Genomic DNA, 20,651 nt, shown 5'->3' on the forward strand with positions numbered 1-20,651 from the left:
CTTCTGTTGAAGAGGGTTTGACAGAAGACTAAGTGTCATTTATATAGTGTTCATATAAGGAACCATGTGTGGGCGTTTGAGGTTACGGATAATGCGTCGTAATTTAAAAAGGTCAAACTCCACGTGCAGTTTAGGAAGTATTAAACCAAAGCTTTTCAGTTCATGATTGACCTTAGATCCAATGCCGGTATTTCTGGTTTTTGTTTCTGGTTTTCTCTTGTCTGTGAGAAGAAATTGTTATCTACGTTCATCATGACCAACTTCTCATTTGCTGGAATTTATTCAAAGGTCATCAAATTTGACACCCAAATGTCCTGCTGGCCTATAGGCTTCTGATAATCATCTGTGTGATTACAACACACGTCTTCCCCTTGCTCTCTCTCTCCTGATATTTATTGTCTTGCTCGACTGAGTGCTGTCCAGTGAAGGGAAAATGCCCCCACAAAGATTTGTAAAACAAATATGAGACCTGAAATCATCACCATGGTATAAGGTCTGTGATCATTTTGTTTACATTTCCCTTCATGCGTTTTCTTTTAAGGTCCATCTCAATAAAATATATGGTTGAACTTTAGGGTATTAGGTGAGAAAAGATGTTTCCACAAATACTGTGGCATGATCTTGGCATGATTTGAGGTAATGATTTATCTAATAATAAAAATAATTCAACAATTTTACTGTGGTAAGTTAGAGCTCATGACTCAGAGGTTTCCCATCCATTCATCCATCATCTGTATCTGCAACTGTGGAGGGAGCAGAACAAAGACCAGGACAAGGGTCGCAGGGGGACTAGAGCCGATCCCAGCTGACATTGGGCGAAGGCAGGTTACACCCTGGACAGCTCGCCAGATTATTGCAGGGCTGACCAATATAGACAGACAACCATTCACACTCATGTTCACACCTCCAGCGATTTAGAGTCCTCAATTAACCTAACCTGCATGTGGGAGGAGGCCGGAGAAAACCCACTCTGGCACCGGGAGAGCATGCAAACAACGCACTGAAGGGTCGGCCACTGTCAGGATACAGTGCTAACCTCTACACCACCGTGCCGCCCACTCAGATATTTTGAAACTGTTCAAGTTTTAGTGAAATGCTGCTTTAAAAAAGACATAATTCTAAAATCTCCATGGAAATTCTATTTGATATTTGAGTTCAACCTAAAATATATATATATATTTTTAGAATTTCCCCCCAGTTGGTTGCTCAAATATGTCAACATGCCAATAAATCACATTTTTTCTGTGAAAAATTTCAGTAAATCAATGAGTCACTAAATATGAGTACAGTATGACAATGTGCAGATTAAGGAAATGGAGATTCATTTTAAGATACTGTGATGAGTCAAACAAGTATTTATCTCTCATCACCGGTTTCCACAGAATATGAGAATATAACACAACCATGACGTGAAAATGCTGAAAGTTCAGTTTTAATGGGGCAACACGCGGCATTCAGGGCAATCATGTTGGAGCAAACAACTATTATCCATGTAAAGATAATGTCGATCTGACCAGAGAATGAAGTCTCTGTCCTTCTGTGTGTGTTGTAATCAGAGCTGCTCCTTGCTTTGTTGACACGGCTGCCTGTGTGTGCTTTAGTGCTTAGTAGTGCATGTGAGTGTCCTCCACTGGCTATAGCTCACGGCTTGTTACAGCTGACAGCGGTGCCCCGACCAACCCTCCGGTTTCCCCTCAGGTGAACACTGTCAGCACATTTGTTATAGTTTGCACTGTTAGGGCTGTTAGTGAACCACCTGCTCAGGCGTCACCATGTTGAGATCTGTCGGGAGGCAATCAAAATACTCCCAATACTCCCAAATTAGTTTTAAAATCAGGTGCAGCACAGGAGAAGGTCCTGGCACCCATTATGATGCCAGAGATTTCATATGTAAAACTGGGATACAATGATCTACTTCCTACCTTTCAGATCAAGATGTGTTTTATGCTCGGAAAAGATAGTAAGTGGACCTTTGATCTTCGATGATTATGTTCTATCTGCTCCCAAAGGTCAATAAGGAACTTCAATGGTCAACAATGCTTAGCTTGGAAACAACACTATAACGGGTAGAGAATTGTTTGAAATATGCTTAAACAATACCTCACATTAAGGTTTTACAAAACTGCTTTTCCTATCTGGAACAAAAAGCTTAGCTCTTCGACTTCATCAGTGTTTGGTTGGTAGTTAGAAGTAAAGATGTTACTGATGAGTGTAGCATGTGTGGTAAGTCAAACTCAGGTCAAATTCCCATCAAAACACTCCCGGCTGACACTTTTGGGAAAATATGTGCTGTGCAAGAAGATGTTTCAGAGCCAGAAGACAATGTTGATGATCCAAGGAGGATTCAGAGTCAATCAGGCCTGCAACGTTTGCCAGCACTTCTATCCATGACATAAAATTGGCTTTTGAGCTCTTTCATTCCTCACCGATGGATAAAATGAAACCGGACATGACCGATGTGGATGGAACATTTTTAAACATTTTTAAACATTTACTTAAAAGCTATGAGGAGCTTTCATTTTGTGGTGATTTTGGCGGTACCTGTGGACAAAAGTGGTTGTGTTTCCAGACACAAAAACCTCTCATTTTACTGCAGCAGGTGTTTAAGGGCCCCTCCCTGTACACGCCCCTGTCATCATGTAAAGTTTAAACAATAAAGAGCAGCTGTAAAAACTCTTGCACCAACAGGTCAAATCTAGTCGCTTATCTCTGAAGAAACAACACGTTTTTACAAACTGATTTTAATCAGATCAATTGACATTAGTGTCCACAAGTTACACGAGCTTAGAGAGGAACAGTCAGGCATATATACAACACAGATCATACGTTTAATAATATAAAAGTGATAAAACAAAATATAAAACAAATATCACTTCATGAACTTGCAGCATTTGGAATCCAGTATTTCTGATAAAGTAATAAAAAACAAGCCTTTACATATTCAGAAAGTAAAATTATTATTTTAAATAGAAAACAATTGCACTCCTTTGTACATTCAAAAAGCTGACAATTAAAAAAAATTCTGATGAGCTTTACTTGCCAGCAGTCCAGAACAAACCAACAAAACAAAGGAAAACTGTAGAAAATACATCTATTTCATTATGAAACCAAATCCTTCCTCTCAATCAGCGAGAAAGCAACAATAATAAAAACACGACATCTGCCAGCCTATCTTCCATAAAATAGTGTTCTATTTACATCTTAAATAGTTTTTCATTTTTCACAGACTCCGGTCAAAAAGTTCCCAGACAACCATTTTTTTTAAGTTTTAGTTTCGGCCTACCTGGAGTACACAGATGTGTGATAGTTTGTCTTTCTTTCCTTTAAGGCTTATTAGTTTAATCACTGCAGAAAGATACTGTTGACTGAGGGTGAAGTTATTAGCATCCCATGCTACCTCATATAATCAAAAAGTCCTTATTTTGGCAGAAAATCAGAGAGGCAAAGAAGAATCTTTGAATCCTGTCTTGCCCTTGTGTTACAGTTAGGCACTATATGCATAGCTTGATATCATTTGATGATACCTTGACATTATCGTGTAACCCACGTCCGTTACTCTTTCACATACATTTATCCCCCTGCTCACTAAGTGTGTGTTTGTGTGTTCTTTATCTGACAATGCATTAGTTTCTGTTGACATTATAGGCGCCATATATTTCTATTCATTTAATGGCTTGTGAGCCTTAAAACACGACTCATCGTGAAGCATACTAACGAACATCTTCTCATACATCTTGTGCGTGGAGGTGGTTCCTATGATGCGGCTGATCTTCTTCAGGCCTTTCACCAGATAGCGTGCTGCCCCCTGGCTGCGCAGCACCCTCAGACTGTGAGACAGACCTTTGGCTACATCCAGGTCGTGGTTTGCTGTCTTCCAGAGGTGAAGAAGCTGCAGGATGTACTGCCTGGGCAGGCAAGTCGAGACCACGGCCCGCACATCCTCCTGCTGAACTTTGATCCCCGGCAGGCTGTTGGTGACCTTCAGGAGGTCAGCCAGGGTCAGATTTTTTAGGCTGTTGCAGCGGGAGACTTTCCTCTCACAGTGGTTCATACCTGAAGGGACAAGGTGCGGCCATTAATACACAAATCCAGGACTTGAATTTTCGTGTCTAAAAAAAAGAAGGTGCCCTTTTTTCTGTACCTTGTATGAGGGCGTACATCTTGTCCTGGTCTTTGTTCTGCTCCCTCCACAGTCGCAGCAGCTGGAGAACTTGCTGCTGGGGAGAGCAGGTCTTCTTCAGCCTCTCCAGGCTCTTATGGTCCACCCTCTGCCCGGGAAGACTCTCTAACAGGCGCTCCAGGGGCACCGAGGACAGGCGCAGGGGGGAGAGAGACTGGAAGACTGCCTCCTCACACAGGGTCACATCTGGAATAAATTGTGTGGAGAGTGGACTTTATTATTATTATTAATAAATGAAAAAGCTAAATAAAGAAATTCATAGCAGTGGGCACATTTTACAATTAGACTGGTGACCAAGTCAATCAAACTGCATTCTTCACAGAGGTTTCAATCGTGGTGCACAGGTGATTCTGATAACATAGTTTGGTCCCAATGGTCTATTATACATCTGGATGTTTGTGCGTGTGTGTTCAGACTGTTGGCTTGTAATTTGACCACAGCAGAAATAAGGATTTGCACTCTTTCCGTTGACAACATTGAACCACCATTGACATCAGTCCGACAAACTGAGCCCATCTCTGTTGCTCTGCACCAAAGCAACCGGAGCCGCATGTTGAACCGAAGCGAATAGAGGTGAGGTGTGCCGACACTTGCTGCACTTTGCTGCTGAGTCACAAACACCTAACACCTACACTTTTTGTCATTACGTGCCCACATTTCTGGGCCTTCCTTATGAGGCGAATACATTTTTGCAAAGAGCAGGGTTTTCGTATTACGCAGAACTGACAAAGCTGACGATGTGAAACTGTCTGCAAATTTCATACCGTTATGAAGCATTTATTCGATATGTTTTCTAACTGCCATGCAGAACATGAAGGACACCAGGAAATTTCAAAAAAGCGTTTCATAAAACCAACGTAGGTGTAGTATGGTTGAGTTTAATGTGAAGAGGATATTAGGCTTGTTTCTCTGATGTCTGGATAATTTAAGTGTGGCTTGCTCTATAATTGACATTGACGTCCTGGTGGTTTCTCCAAATCACGTAGCGACTTTGGGAATCCCAAATGCTTTCAATTTCCCATTTTTTGTAAAAAAAAAAGAAAAGAAAAACCCTGCTAAACTGTTCCAGGATCTGCTGGAGACAATCTGTGGTTGTGTACTCCGCAGGAAGACAATTTGTGAATGAATGTTTGAGGAGAGCATCACCCTCCCTGAGGGGCAACATCTTTGTGTGTTTCCTTCTAAGTGTGGTATGCAGTATGCACGAGTGAGCCAGGGTCTGAGCATCTGCATGTGTGTGTTCTTCAGTGACTGTGGTTTCTCAGGCTCTGGGGTCTCACTGTCATATTTGAGGCTTTTCCTCTCAAATGAATTGTCCACATCTGTCATAGTTTAAGTCTGAGTAACAAAGACTTACCAGCTCGCCTTCAGTCTCTCTGTGCTTGACTAAGTTTCCTCTGTTATTGTAGTTTGAGGATGTGACAGTGAACGGTGTAATTGATCCATCATGGGTCACATGACAGCAGTGGCATAAACATCCCATTCAACTCTTCGCTTTGGTTTTTCTCTCTTGTGTTGGGTTTCAGACACGCAAGAATTTAGAAAAGAATGGAATCTGGATAAAGAACCTGACCGAGGAAATCCCCCGAATTCTGGAATGAAAATGACCACATGTCTGAAATAATTCAGCCCTGGCTGACTTTAAGTTGTTGACAATTGCGGTTCGCTCAAAAACATCATTGTTTGTGTGTGTGTGTGCACGGTGTATACTCTGTACAAACGATCTCTACCCTGATTCCACCCTGCATTAGTCCTAAAACCTTCCTGTAGGGTTTCCTAGTAGTGATTGCTACAGACAGCTGAGTGTATGTCTTACCGGTGTGGCACAAAGTGTGATGCTGAGAACACTCCAGCGTTGCCGTCTTGTCCGGAGTACCACAGAGGCTGTTCGAAGTGGATGTGCCCCATCTCAGTGTCTTCAAGCCCAAATCAGAGCAATTTCTTTGGCGCTGACATGCCTCGGTGGCGGATTCGCCGCTGGAGAAATGACCAGCGGGACAACGGTCACATGCGGTGTCACTCACCGGTGTACCTGGAGGAGATACACAGGATCAAATGTTAATTTTATGAATGAAAACATGATTGTGACAGAAATAATACAGTTCAGGTGTCACATTTTATGAGAAACAACTGGCCTGACAGATTTTTCTCATCTTAATTACCAGAATTTTACACATCTGCACATACTGTATCTGATCAAAGACTTCAAGAGGATGTGATTCCAAGAACTATGACCACGACGACATGTGACAAAGCGTCAGGAGGACAGAAGACTGTGTGACTCCGGGAATGACTCACTACACCCCCTCCTTAGATTCTACATCTTGTTTGTGAATGGGAAATATGTATCCGCAAAAAGTGATCGGTCAGCTGATGATTTTTAAGATTGACTGACATAAATGTCTAAACACCTGACTATGACTTCATAATGCATGTAGAGTGTTTTTAACAGCTGAAGTAGCAACATTACTGACTAAGCCTATTTATTATTTAATCACTTAAAATGTTGCCCTTATGATGTAATGATGTCACTATTTTTCTCACTCAGCAATTGATCACATTTTAAATGTGTTTTACCCATCTACAGTGACATTTTACTATATTTCAACACCTTGTAACCATGCCATGAAGACATTACAGTAGACCACAAGAACTTCTGCTATGACCCGCAGCACGCATGACAATATGATGATGTATATGTACTGAGAATAGCGTTGTCATCACATCCTCATTCTGTTTCTATCTCTAATGCGTAGAAGTGAAAACTTGTGGGCGGAGGACGAGCTGTGCTTATATCAGATTTGACCTTTAATTAGTTTCCCTCTTCCGTGGCACAGTTGAAAACATGAAACCGCTCGCTGATAGGCATGCAGCAAAGTGCTAATGTTTCCTGCAGCACTGATGACAAAGCATGTAGCATGAGAATGTGCTCGTCTGTCTGTATGGTTTCATATGCTAGCTTTAATCTTCTTCTTTCTCAGAATTTCCTCCGTCGATGCAGAAATAGCATGTTAGCACTTTACCATCGTAAGATGTAGCAAAATGTAAAGTAGAGGTGCTATTGTAGCTCTACTGTCTACATAGATTAATTAACTAAATTGTCTAGAATCCATAGGTTAAGAACAATCTCATTGTGAGGATTTGCTGCTTTTCTTTTTATTATGATATAGCAAACTCAATAATAAGTTCTGGAGGACTACAAGATTACTGTAAACTCGATTGGTAAATACTCAGCCCTAGTTCTTAGGCTACTTTTAGTTTTATTATATTATTACTTTCACCCTTAAAAACTAATTTCAAACCTCACCTGGTTAAACATAGGTTCAATTCTTTTTTAGATTTCTTGCTCAAAACAAGCTATTTATTGATGTCATCTCAATCTTTTTTTTTATTTTATAGATATAATCGATGAAGAAGATAAGTGCCAGATTAATTTATAATGAAAATAATCCTTAGTTGCAGCCCTAATATCAAGGAAAACATCACTGTTTAATTCATTCATTTGTTTTTCTTTCCTACACCGATAAAATCAGTTCCCCCAAAACACAAATAAATTAGCTAGAAAGACTTAAAATGTTGCGTTCAGTTAGAGGAAATGAATAACAACTAGAAACAGACAAATCAGTAAATCAAGGGGAAAGATAAGGAGTCATAAAAGAAGGACTGAGCCATCGGTTTAAAGGTCTAAACCACAACCCAAGGCATTACATAATAAGTGTTAGTCTGTCCTTCAGCTTCAGAGAGGGGAATCCCCTAAAATGCTGTCTCACGTCTGCAGAGCATCATTAGTCTCTGAGGTCTGATTGAACATCCATGCTAGAGGAATTCACATAAAAAGTTGTCTTATCTGTAGAGCGGTGTCAGTGACACAGTGGGTCAGATAATAACCAGAATCCATGGAAAATGTTGTTTCATCTATGCAGCCGCTGGATTCTGGTTTCAGGTCTAAGATGAAGTCATGAGAAGCATTGTGCCAGTTTGTACTGCGGCTCCAGTAGAAATATCAGATTCTGTTCTCTGGAATATTCAGCATCAACCTCTCTTTAAGTTACCCACAGTCACTGCTGACGCACCAAGGAGAGAATCTGCAAGGATTATCAGGTCAGATATCCACCATGATAATGACATCCTTGACTGCATCTGATGCTGCACTGGGTGGAAAAGCATTAGACTCTAAAGTGAATGTGATGTTGATATTGATGTTAAAAGCAGAGAACCAGTGTTTCCACACTAATATGTAACATATGACAAAACATTACCCAAATATTTGCTGTCAGTTTTAGAGACAATCTTTGTCTCTGAAGAATCATGGGTAGCGCGTTCTAGTAAAATGTCTCTCATTCTTAAGAGAGATATTGTTTCATGTAGTAGGATACATGTGCATAGATTTGACTACTTGCGTGACACAAACAGTCAAACAGCAGCAGTCTGAACGTACAACAAAAGAAATCTTCCCGCAAAATGCTTTTCCACTCTTGCAAGAGTTAATCCATTAGAGGTAAGTCGCCCAAACAAAGACATCTTCCTGCTAGGCAATATATTCGAGTCTGTGCCGAACACGCTGCAGTAAATTCAAAGAGGAAGCAGAGTTTCAGGATTGTAGAGGGAAAGGTTATGCTGTGTCATTTCAAAACAAACTGTTGATCCGTTTCCTCTTTAATTATGCGGTAAAATATGCATGATTATGAAGAGGAACAAGTGATGAAGCACTTTGCAGGAAATACCAAGTCATTTTTTATAGTTTTATGTTGGCTAACACTCAGAGATGATTGGACGGATAGTCAATCCATTGCCATTCCTTCAAAGACAGATATATAACATAATAACCAAACACCTATATGAACAGCTGTGTATCTTAAACAACTGTCTGATACTCCTGCAGACAGGAACTTGACTTTTGAAGATGAGCAATGCTTTTCCAAAAGATATATCAATTAGGATTGATTTGTTAAACAACGGATCAACAGTATTGTCTCTCATGGAACCCACACTGTATGATGAACTATAACGAGGTATTGTGGTCAAGAGGAACCAGGAGAAGAGAACTCAAAAATGTCAATGGCACTTACATGTTTACTTACTGTAAATCAAAAACACTTTGATTCAATTCAAACTAGACTCACAGATAAACCTCTGTAGATACAGAGTTATGAGGAAGTACTGCTTGAAATCATTCCGGTATTTTAGAAACAAATTACACACAAATTAAAAAGGGTAAATGTTAATCTTTTAAATGATGTCAGCTGATATGCCGTCACGGTGTGAGGACAGCATGACAGCATGGAATATAATGGATATTTGTCACATAGTGATACAGTGACAGAAGATTTTACCCCAATGGAATTAAATGAAAAAATACTGTAAATGGCAATAATGGAGTTGATGTAAAATAGGAAGTGATCCTTTTCCACACTATAAATACTTGAAGATGACTTTTTAACTTTTTAAGGACTGTTTCCTTCAGAACATATTCAGAACTATATTTCCACAGTCCATTAAAACAGAATTTACCTCTCAGTCAATGATTTTCCTAAATCACTCACCATAATGTATTTAATAATAACGTCAGTTCAAGTGACAAGCCAATGTTTGTTTTGTTTGGTTAAGAGTGATTAGAAAGAGAGTTGTTAAAACGTAATTTGTAAGGACAGAATTAAGACATGACATTTATCAGTGCTGCAACATTTAAAACTGTAAAATACTGAAGTTTCAGGCAACACTGCCACCAACTCAGACCAGGCCAGGTGTGAAAGTGCAAGAAAGACATGGTTCTGTTAAAATCTGTGCTTCCGTGTGCGAAAGTCAGACAGAGAGAGAGCAGTTCTAAGAAAGAGTCAAGTCAGTATAAAAAGAAAAAAGTGCTCTCTGTTAAAAGAGAAGTTCTCATTCACAGAATCAGAAGAAGACAGAGAGAGAGAGAGAGAGAGAGAGAGAGAGAGAGAGAGAGAGAGAGAGAGAGAGAGAGAGAAGAGCTTACATTGATATGAGGGAGAGGACATTTTCATGTGAAAATGCTGATCTGTAACTGATGTGTGTCTCTGCTTTGGCAGCATGACGGTTCCTTCCTGACATGCCAGTAAAACATCTGGAATTATACTGATTTGACATAAAGTGTGACAGTGGAAGAGACGAGGAAATATAGAACACACAGGGATACTGAAAACACATACCTTCTGTAGTGTATAACACACATAGCAACAAACACCCATTCACACATAAATCAACACACACACACACACACACACACACACACACACACACACACACACACACACACACACACACACTCTAGTCAGGTAAGTGATCACATTGAGGCAAAAGGATTTTTGTCCATTGAACTAGTGCTTCCTCTCAGGATGTGTGCTGACTGAATTCCCAATTTTCTCTGGTTTTATTTTAGTTACCTACTATTAATCAGGGATCTCCGATTTAAATCTAATTTACATGCTGACCGGACAGAAAATACACAAATTAAGTGATCTCCTTTCCCAGAAATCTTCTGTAAAACAAAGGCAATCTGCCAGCAGAACGACATAATAATATTGATAATGTTATTCTTAGTCTTACCTAATGCTGTCACTCCGTAGCCAGGTGGACAGGTACTGTGTGTGATGCAGAACTCCACCACTAGGTGAAAACCCGGGGCACACTCACACAACTGGTCACCTGTGCTGTTGCACTGCTGCTTCACAAGCTGTCTCTCTTTGCACACCTGAACACAACAAAGCAGGGACACACACACACACACACATTGAAACAGTGCTGCTGCAGGTCCAGAGCAACATTTACATTAATGCTGCTTTACATGCACATATATGAACAGTGTTGTGCTGCTGCTTCGACATGCAGTCTCTGGAAAAATCATAGAAATTAAACACTAGAACAGGGATATAAAAACACCTCAAGGGAGATATGTTAACAATACATATTACGTAGTTCATCGAGAGTGGCGAAGAGGAAGATGTCTAACCTAAAGAAAGAAAAAGGCTGCTTGGGTATTAAGAGGTAAACTAAAAAGAACCTTTGGTGAACCCTTTGGCCTCGTACATACCGAGGTGCAGTATTGGCACGTGTCCCCCCAGTGCCAGTTCTCAGCAAAATGCCTCTCAGGACAGGCCTGGCACTCTGTGGGTGAGTCGGCGGTGCAGTGTCGTTTGACGGCTGTGCCAGGAGGGCACTGGTCACACAGCAGGAGGTCAGATGTCACAGGGTCGCGGTACTGGTACTTTGGCGGTACGGCTTGCTGCTGTAAGGCCCAGGAAAGAGAGGCTGTGAAGAGCTGCGAGAGAAAGAGAAATGGTTTAGTAGTAGTTTAGAGTCAACAGCAGTGACAAAGTCTCTAATGAAACCCATCTCGTGCACAGCTCCTATTTGGCTAAAGTTTCAAATATTTTTACATTTTGGAGCACTTGCCAAAGCTTCCAGTAAGAAGGAGTTGAAAGAAAGGTCAGAGCTGTAAAGTTGAAGCTCCTGGTGGACACGCAGTCCTAAAGTGATTTCCTCTGCTTTAAAGGGAGCCGGTCAGGGACTTCAAACTTTTAGCTTTAGTTCCATGGATATGGGTTACTGCATTTTTTAGCAGGAGGCAATATTGTCCTGTTTGTCCTGCCCTCAATCACGATGCTAAATGCTGTGAGCATAACTTTATCCTGACTATTGGTTTGATTCAGGGGTCATATTTATTTTATCACTGTTTCTCAAAATCTTAACGATTTTCCAAAGCTTATAAATGAATTCAGATGTTTCAGTAATGGATCATTCTACATTGCCATAATTGTGCAGCCCTGTGTTCTCTGACCTCACAAGCAGTCTCCTACCGCTGTCAGCAGCTCTGTAAGATGGGTTGCTTTCTAGCTGAAAAGCATCTGACGTGGTTCAACGCTGATCTACAGCAGTTTAATATTGCCCTGGAGCAGGAGTACACCACACCCATATATCTTCCCCCCTAATCCATCCATCCATATGGACACACTGTAAAGTGGGTGGCTGTAAGCGAGGCCTCTGAGACGGACATATGTGGCGATTGCCTCAAAAACAAGCCCATGTATCATCGCTCGAGCAGGAACTGAAAAGCTTTGGCCTAAAATCCAAGATATCAGTTGGTGAGCATGTTTGACATGCAGCCATGCAGCTGGTCGAGGCCACATGCAGACCAGATGTCACACATCTGGTTCCTTACACCCTGAAGTCCCTCAGCCATTGGCGCTGTGGACTTTCCCGTTGGCCTGGGATACATCCTCACTGCTTGGACAAACTAACAATCGGCCGTACTTGCATTGTGTGTGAGTTTGCTTGTATGGGGTTTTCTGTTTTTGTTTGTGTGTGTCTCTTCAAAAATGAATGAATTCATACAACAAACAACTACAAAACCTTCTTGCATGTGCGTGCAAGAGTGTATGCAGGAATGTGTGTGTGTGTGTGTGTGTGTGTGTGTGTTTGTAAGTGTTGATGTTCAATTATCGTCTTCCTCAGTGTTGGTCTGTGTGCTCTGCGGTCTCCTCTCCTGGCTGCTGTTCATAAAAAGTACTATTGGAGGTTACTGGGCTTTCCCAATTCACCACCAGAGTACAAAACACTAACCCACTCTTTTATACAGTTTACCCGCCACACACCATTGATCTCCTTCCTGCATGTGTGTATTTATCCCATTTACCTTAAAACTTGCAACCACAGAACCTAATATACGATGTGAGTGTGTGTGTGTGTGTGTGAAACAAAACTAAGAGTGATACTTTCAGTGTGTGTGTGTGTGTGTGTGTGTGCATCTCTCATTCACTATTATATTACAAAATATTTGGCTAGAGAAATCTTTTCATCAGAAATGTACATGTGTGTATGAGTGGGTGTGTGTGTGTGTAGAAGAGACAGTGTGCAGCACATCTGTCATGTGTTGCTAAATATACTCTTTTGATCTGCATGTATGTGTGTAACTGTATTTGCGTTTTCACTTAATCCTCTATTACACTGTGCAAATATTTATCATTTTTAAGGAGTTATCAACCTGAAATGATGCATTATACAGAAAAGGAAAAAAAAAATTGCAGGTCCTTCTATTTGTGTTTCCTTTTGCAAAGGAGGTCATTGAAAAAGATAGCAAAAATAGATGAATGGGTTTTACACACCATAATAGAAACCTAAACTTCAAACAGGCTGGCGAGCGCAGTGGTTTTCCCGGCAAAACCTATGGACCACTGAGCACAACATTTGGTTGAAGGCTTTCATCCGCAGCGACTCGCTGAGCAGTACCATGGCTGCATCTGTTTGTTTGTAGCATGGGTGGCCCCAGCGGGAATCAAACCCATAATCATAGTCTCGCTCTTCAAATTAAGAAGTGTATATACACACTATTAAACCGTGAGACCACATCCAATCAATTCAGAAACATCAGGAGGGTGGAGGGCACCGAGGGACGGACAGAGGGTCACCTGTTTTCTTTGCAAATTTAGGTACGGTTACACTTCTTAGGTTTGAGTCAGGATGAGTTTACTGGCAGGACTTGACTTCAGTCAGTCTTTAGTCATGAGAGCCGATGAGCCTGAGCACATGTGGAAGTGCTCAGGCTTGTATTGTTTTTTATTTCCCTCATACAGCACAGTAGTTTTGCTAGACTCCAGCTGCAATATACTGAAGAGTAAGAATAATGTTCAGTAGTTTAAAATAAAACGTCAGCACATGCATGCTCAGAGATGTTGCTTTGTGATATCACGTCTTCATGATAGGGAAACGATTCAAAAACACATTGTAGGTCAATGGTTTAATGCACCCTCACACATTGTACATCATATGTATTATGTATTATTCTGTTTTCTAGTAATGACACACTTCAGGCGGATAACCACACTTTTACAAAAACCAGCCAGTACAGTAGCTCTCTGCTACTGCGTAAAAGAAATCTGTCAACTTTTTAAGACTGAACTTATTGGGAAGATGTCCTGTGGTGTGCGTGAATCAGTCTATCAGCAGCTAAAAGAGATATTGAACTTTTCACCTCCTTGTCGCCTTAGAAGCTGCCATCTGATGACATCACGGACGACCGCTGGAAACCCAAATTACACAGCAGTTAGGGGCCACTGACAGCCATAATTATACTGTTCACATCACCCGAGGGAAGCTCAGCGAGAGTCACATCCTACATGGAGCACAGCCAGCTGAGGGGAAAGGATGGATGAAGGTATAAAGGTAATGATAATATTCTGCCTAAGAAAGATGCCCTTGAGCAAGGCAGGGCAGCTGCTATGCAAATGATTGTAACTGATGAGAGCTGTGTTTGAAGCTGCTTGCTGGAAAGAAAAAAAGGCTCACCAAATCGCCTTCCTCTTGATCTTAATGGTTAAGATTTAAATACATATTTACTGGTTAAATCAGGCTTCATCTGATACAGTTTGCTTATGCAATCCATGCCAGTAAATCCCATTTGAAGTGAGTTTAGAGAAAACCTTATGTTTATGCAGAGCAAAGACGATCTTTACCAACAGAGAACATGTGCTTTTTAGCAGATGTTATCCTCTGGAATGAAACAAACAACGGCACAAGTGTATTCCAGTCAGTAAAGTGTGGAGATACACGGGCCCTTCTCAAGGAGATGGGCCGCGTTTCTCACAACAGGCCATGCAAGAGGGACACAGCGAATAATCCAGTGTGATGTTATTGGTGGTGAGATGATAATTAAGCGAGCAAATTTACAGTCATTCACCGAGTGTTTGTCTATCAGTATGGGCACACATGTAATACCTCTGACATTCAATGATATAGTTACTGAAATAACGCCAGTCCTTTGGCTGGACAGGGTTCATAAGACTTCTAAGTGTTTTTGTTTCTCTATGACCTGTTTGTTGTCTAAATTATAGCTATAGACGTGTAATGATGACTGCTTTGGTAACTGCACTTTATGCACTGCATGACAGATGGGCTGTAGCAACATAATAAAAGAGTTCAGACACCTGACAGAAATAGCCTTTAAAATGAGGACACATGGCTTTATTAATTTTACGCACATTATTAATTATTACGATTAATTGGAGCTAAAATACTCTTCATCAGAGGCATTACATTGAAGATGCAGTAAACACTGTGCAAACAGACATCAAATATATGTTAGAGGGAGATACATTTTTATTTGTTTTGATAGGTAAAATAAAAAGAAGATACAAATGTTTAGAAATTGAGGCAAAATGAGCATCTGTATTCAGACAATAACTTAACCAAATTCAGTGAATCCCAATTACAGTTTGAAACTGAAAACATGTCCTCCCCTTTGTTGTTAGTGGAAATATTCAAATGCTTCCAGAACAAATTTGCTACAGTATTTAACTTATGGATAGGGTTCAGGCTTAGAGTTACAATGAATGTGGAGCACACTGAAAAGCAAAGCAAGGGGAGAATCAGAGTTTGAGTAGCCAGAGGTCAGTTTTAAATTCATGGCATGAGGAGAAGAGCCATGGCACAAAGGAAGCAAACCACACTACACCAGCTTATCCACCAGGCACATGGCTTCAGTTAACTGTAGAACGCAGGTGGTCTGAGGGGGGATTCCAGCTCTGGGATGAGTGTGTGTGTGTGTGTGTGTGTGTGTGTGTGTGTGTGTGTGTGTGTGTGTGTGTGTGTGTGTGTGTGTGTGTGTGTGCGCGTTGGATCCTGTGAATATGGACTCTGTCTTTGTTCACTTACTCATCCCAGCATCTCAAACAAAAAGTGCTTCTAATTTTGAATCTGCTAAATATTGTGATAAAAATGACTCGAAAATGTGTGAGTGCATGTTTAACATGTGCAATCCTGCCAATAATTTAATACTGTTTGGCTAATTAATAGAACCCAGTCAGTCTGCTGCTCTCAGATGTAATATTTGCTGGTTGTGAAGCATTTACAAAAATAAAAACACTATATTTTCTTACCTTAACTATTGATTGATTAATTGATAAAATAATCAGCTGTTTAATCAATAATACAAATTAACATTAACTGCAGCCATTATGTAGATTGCTGAAGGTCTAAATATATTATTTATTTATTTTAATATTTTTGCTGCTTACTTACTCCACTACATTTCAGAAGAAAATGTTGTACTTTATACTCCAGTGCATTTTATATTTACCACTTACTTTACATATGAAGATGTTATATGAAAAACATTTAGAAAATATTAAATATATACATTTGATAAAATATGATGGACTGTTGAAGATTAAACCAGTAATCCCCAACATTTTGGGCTCATGACATCTTACAAAATATTAAACTTTGTCTGCTTGGAGATCCTGGTCACACTTCAGATGTCTATGGGTTGTTAGCAGTTCCACCAAAGAGTGAGATATTTTTACTTTAAACTTTTCGCTTATTTTAAAAGACGATTTTAGGCCCAAAGTGGTGAAATTCTGCAATATTTAAGAAAAAAAAAACCAAGGAAGTGGAAGTCCAACAAATTAATTGAAATTTGTGTAAAAGAAGATCATTTTATAGTTTCATAAACTCCCTAATGTATATTGTGACCACTAGGACTAAACCTACAACTACTGTGTAAAAAGCTACAACTCAACCAGCTACAAAGCTACAACTTACACATTAATCCATTAGTATTAACAATCTTATAATATACTAATATATCGTCATCTTGCTGCTTTATATTTTTTGTACTTTTACTTAAGTAACCTTTAAACAAAGGATTTTTACTTGGAATGGAGTATATTAAATAAATAAATCAAACTCTCCTCATGTTTAAACATATCTAATAAACTTCACCTACAGAGATTTGCATCAGATCAGTCCCGCTGTTTTTAATACAACTCATCCAGATTGAATATAAAACAAAGAGGGATTCCAGTGTGTGATTGTGACATGAACAGGTGTATCTCTTTCTGCTCTTTGTATCTGATATTCACTCAGCCCCCCCCCCCCCCCCCCCCCCCCCCCCACACACACACACACACACACACACACACACACTTACTTCTGCTATCAGTACTACTGTTGATGGAAAAGGGGAAGTTAGGTGTGCGGAAGCAGCTTCCAGAGGTAATCGTTGCTTTCTGAATAAACGTTTGTGCTTGTTTGTTTAAAACATGTTGATCCTGTACGCTTACACACCCTCTGTATCTCTCCCTCCCCCCTGTCACGCTCACTTCCTCACCCTTTCTCCAGTGTTTGAGTCGGTTTGGCCAAGTGACCTCTCTGCAGCTTCTCCTGTCTGCGTGTGAACCTGCAGCCAGGTTTAGGGAAGTTGGTGCAGCGAGTGCCAACGGCCACAACAGAGAGTGAAGGAGAGGAGGCGTAGAGATAAAGAGAGCACAGATGATAGATAATCATAGATGGAGATAATGGGGATTAGTGACGACGGATGGATGGTTGACATGCAGGCTAGCTAGCCGGCTGATTAGCTGGATGGACAGACAGGTGTCCTCAGCTGCATAATTGCGCTCCTTTGAACCTCACTTCTTCACTAACACTCGAAAACATGTGTCTGCACAAAAAGACTGAACAACTTGACAGTATTCTATCCAATTTCCATGTCTGTTCCACTGACATCATCCCGGGCAAGGACCCAAACAAAAAGTGTGTTTTTTCAGCAGACAGAAGGCAGCCACATGAGTCAGAGACGTGCGGGGGAACAGGAAGCGTGAGCAGGTGAAGGAGGTGCATTGGCCGCTGGGCTCCTAAGCCAAAACAATATCTTGAACACACAATTGCAGAGTGCCCCTTTAACACAGAATTACTTACGAACTGAGTGAGTGGCTAGCTCAAGGGAGGACGGGGGATCCAGAGGGGTGCAGATTGATTTATTGGCTGGATGCTGACAGTTGGGACTGTGGCAGCTGGGCGCCTGACTCATTAGTTGGATAAATGCTTGCATGGCTGGCCAAGTGACTGACTGCATGACTAACTGAATAATGGATAAACACAACAACACTACGTCAGGAAATTGTGAGAGTAAAATATATGCCTATTTTTGGGTAAATTGTTACAGAGAAATACTGGATAGAATACTGGAGGATATCACATGAAATGGTGGCAGAAAGTAGCCGTCACATGCACACACACACAGTCATTTGTACTTCACTGCCTTGTACACTATACTTTACACACAAAGAAGCTGCACTTCTTCCAAACAAAATGACAGACTGAGCTTACACGTCACAACATCTCTCCCTCTTTCTCACGCAGACAAACACACATTACGAGGATAGTGGGTCCAGTGTTTTGTAGCGACAGTGCACAACCTGTTTCTACCCAGATACACATCTGTACATGCACATATGCAAAACCTGCAAAGGCCCAATACAGCACCACATGCAAAACACTCCAGAGAAAATAACTGCTCCTACCCTGCAGGCCTATTAAAATCCCCTAAAAGCGTTGTAGAACAAATGATTGTAATGTCAAACTCACAGTAAACACCATCTGCTGGCAACACGCTCCTCTTCTTGTATGAGAGGATTAAGTTTCATTCATTTCAAACGTGCCATAGAAAAAGCAATGAAATACGAGCTAAAGTAAACTTTTAGTCATTCATGGAAATCGTAGATCTTGTTTGTATGTCCATTTGTTGGTTGTGAGTATTCAACGCAGTGAATAAAAAGATGGGTGAAACATGAGCTCCTTTAATCATCAAAAGCAAACAACCTCCAGTTTAAACAGTTCAATTCTATTTCCAAAACTGAAAAAATTTACTTTTATTAATCTTTGAAAGATCTCATATATATACTAATACTACTAATAATAATAATACGTTACTGAAGCGGGACACATTACACAAACAGCTTACAATATGATATTATACACTACAAAACCAACCACTAACAGCCTCAGAAATAACCAAAAAGTAGCATCGACATCTCTCTACATAGCCTCAACAAAACTGAATACTACCTGTACAAGCTTTTACTGCAGGGCTGCTACATGGGACTGCATTATATTGTCAGGTTACTACCTGTACATCATGAAAATGTTTGAATATAGTGGATGCAGCTTTACTTATTTCATTTAAAAGCGTCACACATATATGCCGACTACAAGTAAACCAGGTAAGTATAGACGGGGTGAATACTATAATAACCCTGTCTAAACTTAGACAGGATCATGTCTATTCAAAACCAGTGATACTGTAAACAAGACCGAACGTGATCAATTGACACCAAAATGTCAAATTTAAAATCTCAGGGGACACCACCCGTGACTGAAGTGAGTGCTTATTGGCCCCCTGTGATAAATTGAACATCACATTACCTACGCGAACGCATGCTGTGAGGAGGGAACATGACACGTGATCAGCGAATATATTGGGGCAATAAATCTGGACTAAGGCGAGTGCTCGTACCCAACTGATTACCACGTATCTGAAACCGCGTGTAGCGCAATAATAATCTCATTCCCCCAGTCAGTTCACCCCGGTGCCCCAGCGGATAAGATCGGTTCAGCGGACCAGCGAGAAGAGCTTGCAGAAGAGCTTGTTTACTCACCAGTATCAGTTTCATGGCCGGGTTGGATTTCGCTATCCGAGCGCTCATCTTCACTGCGTGAAAGTGAAATGCGGTGTGATGGGGTCTCCATCACAGATCTGTACTTATACAGTAGGCTACAGAGGGAGAGAGAGAGAGAGAGAGAGAGAGAGAGAGAGAGAGAGAGAGAGAGAGAGAGAGAGAGAGAGAGAGAGAGTGTGCATGTGCCCACCCACCTCGTTATCCAGTGTACAGCCCTCTCCCTGTCTGTCTTTGTGTTTCTCTCTCTCTAGTCGCTTCTAAAAATAAAATGTTGCATCCTCACGAGCTGTTAGGAGTTACGATTTCGCAAAGTAATCATGTAGACGAAAGCAAAGGAAACGAAGCGTGGTCTAAAAAGCGGCGTGGATTCATTCGTGAATTCAGATGGGTCGACTTTCTGACTTTTCTACAAATATTCCCTAAAGAAATCCCTAATACATACATGGCGAATGATAGAGGAGCATTGCACTGTAGCATATATGACACATAGTGCCCAGGAATGCAAAAAAAACACACTTATGAGTTCAGTACAAAAAACAAAAGTGCCTTTCACTAGTGGGGATGTGAGTATTTCTTATTTCTAGAGAAAGAAAGCCAATAATGTATCTGCTTGACAACCCGTCAATAACACACCCAATGTGTCAAAGTACTGTATAAACACGTTTTAATCAGAGTGATTTTCTTAATATTTTCCAGGATAAATGTTGTGAGTTTTTCTTTGACAGCATGTACATACAATGATTGACAGCTGTTTATTTGGACCAGCCAAAATCATTTAGTGAGACGGGTTGTGCTTGTTTGAACATCCACTGGTGGAACTTGGAAATGTTATCTCAGTGAGGCTGGACAACACTGTACATGTGCTGAGAAGAGCTGTTAAAGAACCTTGAGCCACAAGAATCAAAGATCAAAATACTGTCTTTCTTAAAAGAGTGAACCATCACAGTTTATTTAGTCAAATAGGACTGTGCTGCGAAATTTGTTTTTGCAGGAACACCCTG

At 40.6% G+C, this 20,651-nt stretch overlaps 1 protein-coding gene across 1 annotated transcript in view; it reads right to left on the reverse strand.

Annotated features, from left to right (window-relative positions):
- Nucleotides 1-2,771: 2,771 nt before the first annotated feature.
- The window catches only part of LOC306700404 (tumor necrosis factor receptor superfamily member 11B-like), a gene marked incomplete at its 5' end in the record, with an annotated part of 35,405 nt that continues 17,525 nt past the window's right edge, over nucleotides 2,772-20,651 (reverse strand). Inside the window, 5 exons of the mRNA XM_079165415.1 lie at nucleotides 2,772-4,053; nucleotides 4,142-4,366; nucleotides 5,997-6,212; nucleotides 10,748-10,892; nucleotides 11,232-11,459. Of these exons, the coding sequence (XP_079021541.1) occupies nucleotides 3,659-4,053; nucleotides 4,142-4,366; nucleotides 5,997-6,212; nucleotides 10,748-10,892; nucleotides 11,232-11,459 (1,209 nt within the window). The 3' untranslated portion in view covers nucleotides 2,772-3,658. The remainder of the gene's footprint in view (nucleotides 4,054-4,141; nucleotides 4,367-5,996; nucleotides 6,213-10,747; nucleotides 10,893-11,231; nucleotides 11,460-20,651) is intronic.

The sequence above is a fragment of the Pholis gunnellus genome (assembly GCF_910591455.1).
Source record: "Pholis gunnellus genome assembly, chromosome: 8".
NCBI classification, from domain to species: domain Eukaryota; kingdom Metazoa; phylum Chordata; class Actinopteri; order Perciformes; family Pholidae; genus Pholis; species Pholis gunnellus.